Source organism: Leptosomus discolor, chromosome 3, assembly GCF_034619465.1.
Source record: "Leptosomus discolor isolate bLepDis1 chromosome 3, bLepDis1.hap2, whole genome shotgun sequence".
Taxonomy (NCBI): domain Eukaryota; kingdom Metazoa; phylum Chordata; class Aves; order Leptosomiformes; family Leptosomidae; genus Leptosomus; species Leptosomus discolor.
The window spans coordinates 62,409,719-62,424,216 of NC_141393.1; the positions used below are offsets into that span (position 1 = coordinate 62,409,719).

The following is a 14,498-nucleotide window of genomic DNA, read 5'->3' on the forward strand; positions in this document are numbered from 1 at the left end:
GTATAGTGCCACCTTGAATTATAACTGACTAGACCAGCATTATCTCTTGAGTTTGCCTTGTCTGTCAATACTGCTTAATCTTGTTCTTTGTAATGGGGTACGTCTTAAATAGAAGGACACGGGATAAGTCATATACATAAAAGAAATCTACAGCTTGCTGGCATCTGAAATTCCTCTAATGTATATTTTTATGAAACTACCAGTGCATTATGTGCTCAGCAGCATAAATAAAAAAGCATGTTACCCTGGCAATTTTACATTTACTACATTAGTTAGTAAATGCAATGGCCACCCTTACTTTCCTATAATAAAAACTGCTGAGCCTTTTCATGAAAGATGATTGCAATTTCCACTGGCCTGTATATGCAATGAAAAAACATAACTCATCAAAATCCGAGTTATTTGCTCTTAAGATACAAGAACATTCTTCTTGAACACTTGACGTGACATTAACTATTCATGAAACCTGAGAGTGTTCAAACACTGCCTAGGTAAAATTGTTACTCCTTTTCAACTTGATTGAGATCTTTTCTGAACCAGACTCTACAGCAACTAGCAGAAGGGCTCTCCACACATAAGAAATGCGGAGAGTGTCCTACAGGTGCTGTAGCTATGAGCTATCGATTTTCTGAAAAGTCGAGTTCCTCCTCCAAAATTGATTCATGATAACTGCCTCCATTTGGGTCAAACAGTATTTAACCGCTTGTAAATTTTAATTAAATGATTTGTCACTTTGAACATATAGTTTGTCATCTTGCAGCTAAGCGATGTGTCTTTATCAGAGAATGACTCAAGGGGAAGGCATCCATCTCCTCTGTCACTTCGCCCCCCATTAAGATAATTTGGCTGCTGCGCAGTATGTGAGGCTCTGTCAAACGGACTGTGCCTCCTATGAACAAGTCCCTCATGCAAGTTATAAAAATGCAATTTCTTCCTTTCGTTGTTAAGACATGCCTGACTTTCTGAGTTTAACAAACTCTTTTCCCAGCAGCACTTAGCAAAACAGATTTTTTCCTTCCAACAACTTTTTCCTTTTTCATGTACAAATGACTCCTGTAGCTATTCTTATTCAGCTACCCAGGTACCTTTTCTGTGCCTACAGTTATCCTTACTTGCAAGATGTTGATCCTAGGAAAAAGCGGAGAGGCTTATAATCCATGACTCTAGAAATGATGGTTTATTATAATTGTTTTTTGTGATTGTATAGCTCTTACCCTCCTTGCTGCGTGACTAGCTATGAAGTCCTCATTTCAATGCATTTAAATAGGTCTTGTGCAGTGCATGTTATACAACACTGACGGAAGCATATGAATTTCATATACATCCTCTGTCTGTGACAAGGTTTAATCCCTTGAGGCAGAGGGCCTCTTGCTTGTGCAGGGACACAAGCTGTTGCTTTAAAGCTGTTGCTTTAGTTCTGGACCCCACCATTTGTGAGCTAAGAGAACTTAACAAACAGCATGTAAAGTCCATCCACAAAATATACAGAAAGTGCGTAAAATCTAATCAAGTATTCGTTACTTTTCATTAACGTGCAGATCTTCTTTTTCCCAAAGCACTTTCAGATTTCCACCCTTTAACCAAGGGTATCGTGTTAAAATATGCCGTTGAATCTATCCTTATGTGCTGTTCTCTATAATGAATTATCTGGGGTTTTTCTGATGAAGGATTGCAGCAGGAGCTGGTGTGGCCATTTCGGGAGGACTCAGTTTTGTGGCTGATTCCTGCATGTGTGAGGGGGAATTAAACCCCTTGCCTCCAGAGTGGCTTTGGGCTGGCATTCTTCTGGGGCTCCCTGAATGGTGGGGCTGGTGGGGGCCCCTTTGCAGAGCCCCCACCCTCCCTGGCTGATGCTGCTTCTCCTCTGCAGCTTTTACTGCCGGTGGAGGATTTTGCATCAGGAGGCTTTTTGTGCACCAACCTTCCCCACCCGCTTTGCAGCTTAATCCAGAGGATTTTGGAGACATTATGGCTCAGCTTTGCATATGCTATTATGCAGAAGAGGAAAAACACCCAACATTTGAGATTTTTTCAAAGCTGACGGGGAGCTTTAGGCATGAAACTCCTGTTAAGACTCATGGCTTTGAAAATCTGTATCAATTAGTACCATATTTTGGTGGAGATAGCAAAAAAAAGAAAATAAAGAAAGCATTGGTGCCTCTGTGGAAGGCCCCTTCCCAGTTAATGCTGGTTAATGGTAGGGGATGAGAGCATGGAGTGCATTATCCTCAGGATGGCTCTCCTACTAACTACACCTTTTGACACCTTCTGCTATGCAGATGCTTAGCGTCACCATGCCTCCCCCATCCCTTGCCTGGGGAGGACCACCAGTACCGACGGGAGAAGACGTGACGTGGTGGCAAGGAAAAGTGCTGGTGAAAAATGAATTTATTTCAACAGATGCATTTCTAAGCAATATGTGCAAGAAGGTCAGAGAGACTATTCAGGGAAGACACTCAAGCACTGCACTCTGCTGCACAAGCTCGTGCCGCAAAGGGCCCCTTGACTGCAACGGCGTACTGACCCACGGTGTGGGGACAGCTGCAAAAAGCCTCTTCTGCTTTTATTTTCCATCCCCTTTCTCATCACTCTCATGAAGTCAGGAATTTGAAATTTTCAGTAGAAATACACTACACCCACCATTAACATGCACTTCGAAACAGAAAATAAAACGCACGAAAAAAAAGGTCCTTTTGTTATTCTCAGCAATGACCCTGTAGGTGAGCTGCGGCTCAGCTCTTCTCAGTGTAGCACTGTATTTGTGGGTTGCAATCAGATAAACTCGACATAGTGTGTGCCCCTCTGTGAGAAAGCAGCACACACAGACTGTCAGAAACATTTCCCAGCCAGGCAACGAGCATTTTCTTTCTGCCATTGATTTTGGCTCAAAATCAGGATTTAGAAAGACAAGACAGAAAACGGTACTTGGCACTTGGCAGGAATGTTAGCAACTTCCAAAGTAGTTATGGATGTCATACTCTTAAAATAGTAACAGAAGGGGAAATGATATCTATTCCCCTCCGGGTGGTAGGCAGTTTGGCAGTCGGTGATGAAGGCTTTTCACCTTTCCCTTTTTCTAGCCCCTCTGGGAATTAAGGGTGCTTTGTTTTGAGTGCATACCCTATGTCATGACTGTCTAAAGAGCTGTGGTTTGGGGAAGACTGAGACAGGCTTGGATACCTTTAAAACTGCCTCTGATAGTGTTTGAGACACGTGGGAGAAAGATATGCTTTGCTCCAAAAACAATCAATTTTTTTCCTAGGTTGTACTGTGTGTAACCCTGAACTATTAAAATCCTTGCTACAAAAGGAACTGTCCAAATAACTGAATGAGACCTGGATAGTGATAATCTGCACTTAACAGGGTAGGATTTCTACCTTTCCCTAAAACGCAGCTCCTTCTTCATTTGAAATGAAACACTAAATGGGACTGTACGTTGTGGGAAGGGGAGACATAGGAGGAGGCTGTAGGTAGGGAAACCTTACAAACATCATCTCAGGCATTCCTTATTCCTGCAATGTCTCTATAACCAGAGTGCTTTGCTTTGACAATTTACTGCAGACTATTCAAATTGCTAGCTGTTTTCTTATTATAAAATCCATACCCCGTTCTTTCAAGTGAACATGCTCTTGAGCTTTCAAAACTGAGTTGTTCTCTGAATTGCCTCAGTTTGGCAGAAAACTCATTCAGTGTAGTTTTATATACTGTGCTTGTTGAATAAGGAGGCTGAATGGTAGGCAATCAATTCTGTTGCAATCAGAGATATTAAGAAGGATAAGTTCTATCAATTTTTTTTCAGTCAAAGAGATGCATCCCTGCCATTGTGGAATATGATTGAGAGAGAAATGAAAGCTGAGTCATGTCCCTCAAAAATGAGAAGAAGGACATACAAAAGATGTCAAGGTCAATCATTTTGTCTCAGTGTTTGGAACGACAGGCATCACTGAATATCCCAGCATCACCCAGCGTCACTGATCTCAGTGTGGTACAATATGGAGGTGGGTGGGTGGGAGGCAGCAGCCTGCCACTCATCCGTTGGGTTAGTCTTCTGCTGCCTAATGCCAACAGCTTTTTCTTATGGAAATCTCTGACTTAGCAGCTGAAAAACGGTAAAACATTTTGTAAAACTTTCATCTTAATCAAAACCATCTTTAAAACTTTAACCAGATGGCTCCACAGTTTTTTGTGGTACCATAAAATTCAGAGGCTCAGTTAAAATCTGGACTTCATGAAAATCATGTACAGGAACAGGTCCAAGAGAAGCAAACTTCCGGTTCTGCCACACTCACATTGAGGATTGCCCTATGTCCTTGACAAGTGATTGTTTATTTTTAAATTTTGGTATTCAGGTCATAAATTCTCATTAGCAGCTGGGCCTGGAAGAAAGCAAAGGTCATGGTGTATCAGGACACTGCGCAAGTGGCTTGAGAGTATAACACAAAGCATATAGCCTAGACTGAGCTCTGATCCAGCTCTGAGCAAATCACCTTTGTTTTATTCATCACTTTCAACTCCACAAGCAAACCACCTCTGTCTGCTCACGGTCAAAGTCTGTTCAAGCCACCCTGGATGTCCAGGGACTGCTGCATTGCCCTCGCTGGTGTACCTGTGTCTTCAAAAGCACCTCCTAGTCTGATGAAGATTTGTCTCCAATAAACGTGGAGTCCTGCACAAAAGCAGGCTAAAATAAAGACAGCATTGCTCCTGGGAGCAGTGACAACTCATGATAAAACAATATTTGTTGAATTGTTCAGAGCTGCTGTGTAAACCTTTTATGACTGCACTCTTTGAAGGACATGGGCTTGGCCCAACTGTCACGTTTTTGCCTGCAAATTTTTATTGCATTTTCTTTAACCCGGAAGAGACTACTGTAAGAAAAATCACATCGTACAGTCTTCCTTCGGCTGCCTGATGGCATGCTTAAGAGCTCATCTGGAAAGTTTAAAGAAGGACTGGAACCAATTTAAAAACCCGTTTGATAGACCAGGCCTTGCTACTGGTACATAGCAAAGAAAAGATAAAGATGTAAAGATACTTTAAACAAAATACAAATCTGCCTTTAAACATTAGGCTCAGAGTAAGGAAATGGCTGATCCTGTATTATCTCTGGATGTTGGTTTTCATCCCTAGCTGGAGATACTGCTGGCAACTGCATCAAAATGTCCATGTTGCATAGATACTCTAGATGCAGCTGGCAAGAAAGTGAAATTTCCATTTGGTGAGAATTTCAGACGGTGAAAAGACAAAAAAAAAAGAAGCGTTGCCTAGAATGAGACGGGTAGCCTGGAAGGAAGCCAGTATTTTTTTTTTTCCACTCAGAACTCAACAGGCTTTTATTTGAATTTCTTTAAAACTGACATATTCATGGAGATTTCAAATAGGCATTTTCTGACAAGTCCCCTATTCCCCCAAGCCTTCCCCCCCTTAACAACCCAAGTCAGATCCTTTCCACCCAGCTGTAGCTGTAGGCACTTTTATATTCCACGCGGAGTTGGGACCCTCCCTGAAGTTATAGATACATAGTCATATATACATTTTAAATTTCTGCACATGGCTACACATCTCATCTAGATGGATATATGCATATTTATTCCTGTAAGAATTACTGTAGTCAGCCAATTCTGGCTGATAAAACCTTCACATAAAACATACCCTTATGCGATAAATAAAAACAAAGACTGCTCTCTTTCTGCTAATGAATCACATTCTGGAATCTCCTGCTTCTCTTTTCTCAATCAGAACATGTTCTGGGATGCCTGGTCTTTTAGAGCAGCTTTACCAAGTCTCGCACTGTTGCAGGCTATGGGATTTGCACTATGCATTTTTCTTGCCCTTTCTGAGCTGGTGCAGGACTGCAGACTGGCACTGCTGCCTGCGTACAGGACACGCTACACTGCTGCAAGAGCATGGTAACACACGGCTTTGGTCACAGTTCTGATTAGCCTGAATGAATGGAGTCACACTGACAGTGTTACAAGCTAGATAGGCCAACATCTGATTTCCTGACATACTTTGGGAGCTTAGGCCTAAATGACGTCTATAGACAACAAAATTTAGATACATAGCTCACTACCCCCAGCCTGCCTTCAGAGCCAACACTTCCAGCCCATGCGCCTCTGCATCGACCCGAGGAGTCCATCGCCTGCCAGGGTTCCTGTATGGCATTGGGTACCAGTGTGTGACTCAGATGGGGAGATGTCTCAAGGACGTGGACTGAGATGATCATGCATTTTATCTATATTAAGAGTTAATAAACAGATGCCAGAGCTATAAAGAACAATATCTATCTTTTAAAAATCTATTGACTGCAGGCAGTTAGTGCTGCGCTGACAAGAGCTTTCGCTGTGTCTCAGAGGTGTGCTGGTTCCCATGCTGTAGTTCCTACACGGTATGCACTTACACACGACAAATGCTGAGGCCATTGACAATAACATAAATGAATTTGCGTAACGATAAATCCTGACCAACACCACAGATCCCTTGGAGCTGATAAGTTACATACAGCAGCAAGCATCCCCCAGAAACACGAAGGAGCCTCAGGCTCAGACCGCCGAGCAGGCCTGCGTGATGCGGCTCGTCACCAGAAACACTTGGCCAGGAGAAGGGGTCAACACTGAAGCAGCAACAGCTAGTCAGCCAAGCACCTCTGTCCACCTTCCACATCCTCTATCCTTTTCATAGACTACAGAAATTATTTCACAGATGTCCCTGTGCTGCTTTCCTGGCATTTCTCAAGAGCACTTCTTGGTTAAAATGTGAAATTTCAGCAAACTGATCAATGTATTATATCCTGAAATATTCAGGCATTCTCATTTCTTCATGAAACCCTGGATTTTGTTAGTTAAACAAATCAGTGAGTGTCAGAGCAGCAGCTTCTCAGTGGGCTTCTCATATTTGTCGAAACACTCATTAATATTGAAATCCCCCATGACAGAAGGCATGTAGGCAATACAGTATCAGAAAAAATATTCTTGCATTTTACATATTGGGTTTGAGAGTAGGAATCAATGGACAAAAATTTACCTATTTCTAATCCTATTTTTCAGCTGATAGAAAGTAGCTCTTTTGATATTAAATGATGCGTCTATTCAGCAAGTGGTGAATAATATGATTTACTGTGTTCAAACAGTCTTCTGAAATGAGGCAGTCTTTAAATATTGCAGAATGTCACTGAGCACACACTGTAAGTTATTTGAAACATGCATTTTACTTAAATAGAAACATTTACCTAATTCCACACATTTTACTTTAAGGATGTAGCTTTCAGAGAGTGATTTAGAAACCTAAAGCAGCAGATGAAGATAATACTTTAAAGGCAGTTATTTCCCATAGTGCAGCCAGTATATAATTCTAAGCATCCCTCTTCTAAGAATCTGCCTTGCTCTGCTGCACATTCCTACAGTAGCACATTCTACACTGGATAAAGTGTGCAGATGCATAATGCTGGGTGAATATATAAACTAATTTTTTCCAGCAGAGAGAACTATGCTGGAATTTCACATCTGGCTGGAGTTCTAAAATGCCACAGAAATGTCCATAATACACTACAAACATAAAGCTTTAAAATAATTAACAAGTAAGATTAAAATACCGATCTTTTTTTCTTTAGAGACTGTTTACCTGTTTGATGACAACCTACTCATAATAAGTCTTGGTAACCTTATGTATGCTCTTCTATCTGTTAAATGGGACTAAAGAACCTTTAGTGTTCTTCTACTGGGTGTTGGAGGGTGATTCAACTGTCAAATGAAGGAGGTGGAGGGCAGTCTGGGAAACCTTGCCTTCCTTCTCAGAGTGGGACTATCTGGGAGGCAGTGAAGGGGCCACTGAGGGTCAAAAACTCTTTGAACAAACAGACATCTGTTTCTAATGTGATTTAGGAATTAAACTTGCAATGATCTAGGATCTGCTCTCCTAGATCTTGATCATCTTTTCATACTTGTTTAGTTTTTTGGCAGAAATTCCACAAACTGGGAAAAGAAAGAAAACAGTTTGAGCATTGGCTGATGAAGACGAATGACCAGCTGTTTCTCAAAGCTGGTCATCCTCTTGTGCCTCAGGGTTCATCTCTACTCTGGTATTTGCCGTACCAAATTTGTCTCCTGCCCACATGCAAAAATCTCTAGCTTTCATCACATAAAGACAAAATTAATGGCAAGAAGGAATGCCATAAATTCTGAGATTTAGAGTCCAACCCTGTAGTTTTTCCTTACATAAATCATTTATTGATTCAAACGGGAACTGGAACTGCATAAGAGGAAAAAATGTGGAGTTTGACAGTTTGCTATGAAATAAATAGAGCCTGCTTGAAATTAGGTATTATTTGGTATTCTGGCTTATTAAGTGCATTAGGTATGCAGTAAGGTAGGTTAGGGAGAAGTAAGTGAAGTTCAAGGAGTTGTCCAGCCTGCCCAGAGTACTCATTTAAGCATATGCTTTTGTTCCTGAGAAAATTAAATAAGTTAAAAGTCCTTCTCTCTCCAACTCCAATTTTTAGAAAAGTGCCTCATAACATGTGAAATGATTAATTAAAGAAGATTCCTCAATTATTCTCTCTGACCTGTCACTGTTACTTGTTTAGTCAGCGTTAAGAATTCAGCAGCATCTTCAAAGGCTTTTCAAGACACCACCTGTGAACTAATTATGCTAAAGGATGAAAGATTTGTAAGTAACTACAGCTCCTGGCAATGGCTGACAAAATAGATACCAACTATGGCCCCAATTTTTTAACTTTTCCAGCTAATTCTACATGCTTTAAGCTCTGTTGCTTAAAATTGAGAAAGTAAACTCCCAAATGTAAAAAAGGGGCTCGAGCAGAGGAATGTGCAAATGTATCATGCGCAAGTGTATCACTGTGGCTCTCAGTGTTGGTTTTGCATTAGTTATAAATGTTTTAAATGGTTTGTCTCCTGTTCTTTGGAACTGTAAGGAATCCTCAAGGATCTTTTTTTTTTTTAAATGAAAATGTTTTTTATAAGTAATCATTGAAAGACATTTTGGGGATGTTGTCACATGGCTTATGAACATCTAGAAAATGTCACAAAACTGTGCTGAATTTTTACGCGCGCACCTTATAAATAATTTTTAGCAATTGATTAGAATAATTATACTGAATATGAGAAGAAAAAGCGGTGAGATGAAAGGTCTTTGGTATGTACCAATTTCAATGCTGACAGAGTTTGCACACTGTAAGAGGAGTAGAAAACTTTGGAACCTCATCGTTGGAGCAGTACTTCGCCTGTTTAGTTATTAATATTGTTCTTTGGCTAACTAGTGCTTAAGCAACACTGAGAAAACAGGTGGCTGATCAGAAAAGTGACCTGTAGGAGTCAGAGGCAGTAGCAATCCTAGGCTTAAGCATCTTAAGGTGTCAGTGACATTTTCCTTTTACACTGCTCCTTCCATATACAAAAATGCACATGCACATACTCATACACACTAATAACAACAAAAAGAATTTTCAAAGATGTTTTGAGAATAGGGCAATTACTGTGTATTCAGTGTTGGACTAAAATCTTAACAGAGATTTCAGTATCTTCAGGATTACTACAGATTCCTCGCTTCCTACAAAAAGTAACTTTCTAGTTTGGGCTTTCAGAAAAATCCTGGAAAACTCTACCAGTGATGAGAGTGTTGAGCGTCTGATCAGTCATTTACCTTGATTTATGGGAGATCCTTGGCCTGCAATTCTTTCCCATCTATCTGCAGTTAAACATTGGCTCCATTTCGGGTTTTTGCATTACTTTTGGCTCAATACTGAAACACCGGAGAAGGATCTGTCTCCTTCCAGCAGCAAAACCTTCTCCAGGAAAAACATCCATTGAAGCTGCAAGGAAGTGAAGTTGTAAATGACAGCAGTAATTAACTAACTAACTGCAAATCTTAGATTAAGTAAGAAGGAGGCTGATGGTCTGTATTCTGACTGATGCAAAACACAAGAAAAAATGGGTTTCTACAGGATTATCCACATCTTGAATTCCTGTCACCGCGTGAGGGAAAGCAGGGCAGACAGACGGAGATCTGACGGGCGCTGCTAGCTAAAACCTCCTGGGCTGACTTTAAACAAAGAAGCAAATCTTATTTTACTGTCATAAGCAGCTATGGACAAATAAACTGGGTTTTCTGCTATGATCTCCCACCCCAACCTACTGTCTTCTCTGCTGATGCTACAGCACATGAGGGACTCAGTTTCTGACACTCTGGAAACTTTTTAATTGCCTCTGCAGCTGTAGAACTTCGTAGCAGCAGCGATGGTATTATCTAGTTATTTACCAGACTAAAATTAGAAAAGTAGAGGCACTATCGCAGCGTTATTTAATTATGTAAGGCAAACAGAACATTCCAACAGCAATGCCACTGCTGATACCAGTGCTGATTTCCAGGAGGAAGGACTCAATCCTAAATTTTTATCCATTTTAAGAGCTTTTCTCTTAAAAAAAAGCCCTTCCTGTTGTCTTTCAGGGGAACAGATGTTGTTTTTCATCTGGAAACTGACCTCAGGGTCCTTTCCTCAGTCATTTAAAGTTGGATTAACTCATGTAGTTTCATATCTATTGTAACTTTAGCTTCTAAATTTTTCCTCTGTTGCGTTCAAAGGCTTTCATATTGCAATTTCATACTGTACTTTGGAAAAAGACCTCTCTATTTAACACTATGCTCTCAGAATTAAGGCAGGGATCATGATGAAAGGATGCTATTCATTTCCATTCCTCCGTCTCAATCTTGCTCCCAAAAAATACATATAATTTTTCTCATTTTCCATAAATTTCTGCAAACAGCAAGAACTCTAACACATCTTGAAGCTGTATTACTTGAACATTGATTTTTTAAAGTGAGAAAAGACTGGGCTGTAGTGCTTACCTATGGAGATTAAAACCCAAAATGTTACTAGAGTCTATGCCAACCATAACCATACAGCACAAACCAGCATTCCCTGAACAGAGCTTGGAATAGTATCAGGCTAAGGGGGCTTTTCAACCAATCAAAAAACCCAGCGTTAAACGACACACACACTCAGGTTCTCCTATCAATACTTCGCACAATTATCACATCATCCATGACTGTTTTCTTCTTCCATGCTTGTGAGAGCTGTAAAAATTATTTCTTAACTTGTTTTCAACTGCTTAGAAGTCCAAAGGAACTGTGAAAGATCACAAGAATAGGAACTTTTATTACAAATACCATTGGCTTTTTGCAGGTTAAGTCCAACCCTCCCCTCCTACTCCTTCTGCTGCTGTGTTTTGTGATGAACGGTGGTCATACATAAATTGCTCAGTCACTTTCGTGAACGACTTTGCACTGCAGACATAGTAGATCTGCTGCATGTAAAAAAAGACAGAGTGCTTTGGAAAACTTGCTGCTGAAGCAGGGCACGTGGGAAGGCAGGCAGGCAGTGCCTGCGCACAGTTAGCGTCTCCCCAGAGGACGCTAGAGACTGCCCTTCCTAAGCCCTTTAATTAAAAGCACTGCAGATTTATACACTTGTCTTCTTTCTACTCCTGTAAGTTTTAAGGCAGGTGGATCAGTCTGCTGCCTAGTTTTTTCTTTCATAACTCTTTGTTAATTCTGAATTTTTAACTGGGAAGTAGATTACCTCAATCACTATGGCTTTCTGGCACAGCCTTTCTAATCTTTTTGTCTTAATTTGGAAATAAAAGCATACTCCATGTATAGGTTTTGCCAGAGGAATATTCTGCTTGTGTTGTCTCCAAGATGATCCTGATAATGCTTCCTAGACTTGTCCTTGAAGGAGACCTGGGCATTGCACATCTTACCACATCTATGCACATGGAAATGATGTCAGCCTCTTGGGTCTGACACTGTCACTGCATCCCCGGGAAGGTGTTTAAAGTGGAGCAATGGGAGCCAGAGCACGGTACTTGAGACTCGTGACTTACCCCTTCCAAACCCTCTGGGAAGTGGTTTGGAATATTATTACAGGCTGACCTGAAGCCATCTCTTAACAAGCTCCAGGCAGGGCAGACCCTGTTCGATAGCCTGCACCAGGCTGCCCAGCTCCACTGAGGGTGTGCTGCAGGGGAGCAGCAACGGGAAACCCCCAGGAAAATGGTGAGTCACCACACACGGGCAGGACCTCTTACCGCCTGCCTGCAGCACAAGGGCAGGCTTTTCAGCTCTCCAGGAACACCTTTGGGCACCCTAAAATGAGGAGGAACCCACAATGGGATCTTAGATCCATCCTCCGAGTCATTCAGTGATGAGACAGCAAGAAATTAATAAGGCTCAAACCAACGTTTACAGCAACACCAGAGAAGAGTCAGGTTATCACAAAGAGAAAGCACAGCAATCACACCGTGTAGCCGCATTGCACTGTGTGCATCCACTGCATCACCCTGGGGCAGAGAATGAATGGGAGAAGAACAGAGATGCGGGGAGGGGTTTTCTCAAAAGGGGAGATTTAAGAAGAGGACGACATATGAAGCCTGGAGGGAAGACAAACCAATGAATGCACAAAGACGGGAAGGAGACGGTCCAGCACTACCACAACAAAGCTGCCCGTAATCAATTCCAGTTATTGATATGACAATGCATCAGATATGGGTCCCTAAGAAAAAGTACCCAAACATACTTCGTGAATGTATGTGGATACTGACCTGGGCTTGAGACAGGACTAGAGGTAGTAGGCTCAATAATTTCTACAAAAAAGGGAAAAGGAAAAAAAAAAAAAAGAGAACATTTGGGAGTTAATCACACATGGAAGACAAATACAGAATGAGACAGCAAACAGTCATGCAACAGACACGACAATTTTATTTAAAGATCGGGCTGGCCATCACAAGCCTGTGACAAACATGCCATCAACCAGACTTCTGTGCCTACGAATCATACATCAGTGTCTGTCTTTTCCCAGCTCCGTCATTCACGCGTCACCAGTATACAACTTTGGGACCATCACAGAAATATTTTTGCCTGCCACGTTGGCAAAGCCACCCTTGGAGTTCTCAAGCTCAAAAACATTTCTCCTGGGAATGACTGAAACCTGGCTAGAAAAAGGTTTTTTTTCTCACTTTATTGAAGGTAATTTCCTGTGACGAATGTAAGTCAAGGTAACAATTTCGAACAAAGAATATTTTTAAGTAATAGTTTTGTGCTTTAGTGAGCTTTTAAAAATGCACATCTTTTTAATTATTTAAATCTTTCCAGAGGAAAACATTTCTCAAAAACATCAAACACATTTTGAAGATGTTTACTTCACCTGGGGCAACAGATACAAACAACAGAAAAATTTAGGAGAAGAGCACAATTCTCCAGCATTCGGTCTAATGAAACAATCACCTGTGGCTTTTCATTATAATTTTACTTTAAAATTCATTATTCTGAGCCTTTTTATTAGCTTTGAATAGTGCTATGCAAAATGAAATACCAGTCCCAATCAATCTTGCACAGAAGCAAGCTCCCATCTCAATGCAGCAATTCAATACTCTTAATAAAAAAGATTTAAGAAAATTACCAAGCTCAAAAGATCATTGACCATATCCTGAGTATAACAAGAAACTAATGAAAAAAAATGTGAGTGAGTTGATAACAATGGATGTGCAGGTAATAGCTGAGCACGCTCTCTACTCTCATCCAATTTTGCATTTTTCCCCCTACAATTACCTTTCAGGTTAATATGATGCAGAAATGATTCTAAGTGAAATAATAGACAAATATTTTCCCAAAGAAAAAGTTATGAAATTTCTCAAATTATTGACACAGGAAACTCTGCAATAGCCACAGCAATCTATTTGTGGGGTTTGAATTAATCTGCTTTCTTAGGAGAGAGGCACAGTGAAGGTCTTGGCTGACGTCTCATTGCGTGGGGAATGTGTGAGAGCCTGCCAGGGGAGAGCCTGCTGCAGGGCAGCACTGCTGGGCTGTCGGGGACATCCCCGGATGAGGAGCACTCTGTGTGCTTGAAGTGAGGAGAAAGGGAAACGCAATACAACAAAATGTTTCCAGCTGTTTAGAAAAACAGACATCCTCTATGAAATAAGGCTGTACTCCTGCACAGAGCAAACATGATTTTAGCAAGAGGAAAAGAAACTGTGTTAAAGAGAGACTCACAAAAACCCCAAGGAATTATCAAAATTCCTCAATTTTGTATTTTAATGACTGTTTTATAAGTTTTATACTAATTTGATTTAGTCATCATTAATTTCTTCCAAATCTTTATGTTCTGAGAAATTACATCCTGCTTCTCACATATAATTATCAGCTTTGCTTCAAATGCATTGTGCAATGATTACAAAAGTTGTTTTTCTGGCTGCCCTAAAATAACAGGATCTTTTCCTTGTGAATTTAGGAGTCAATCCCTCTTGTTGCTATGGCTTCCTATAAAGGAAAAGGTTCCTCCTGCTGCAGAATAACAACGTTCTTTGCAACAATCAAGTAAATTAACATACTCAATGAGTACAATATTTCATTACAAGTCAAAGTACCATACCCAAACCAGAAGGGATTTTACTAGGATCGTGCCTCTTTTGGAAACATTGGAT

At 40.8% G+C, this 14,498-nt stretch overlaps 1 protein-coding gene across 2 annotated transcripts in view; it reads right to left on the reverse strand.

Annotated features, from left to right (window-relative positions):
* NEGR1 (neuronal growth regulator 1) overlaps positions 1-14,498 on the reverse strand; it is a 269,624-nt gene that overhangs the window by 15,467 nt on the left and 239,659 nt on the right. The window contains exon 7 of one of the 2 annotated variants that reach the window (XM_086462210.1): positions 12,615-12,656. The exons of the other annotated variant lie outside the window; for it this stretch is intronic. Coding sequence (XP_086318336.1) covers positions 12,615-12,656 — 42 coding nt within the window. The remainder of the gene's footprint in view (positions 1-12,614; positions 12,657-14,498) is intronic. 2 annotated transcript variants of the gene reach the window in all.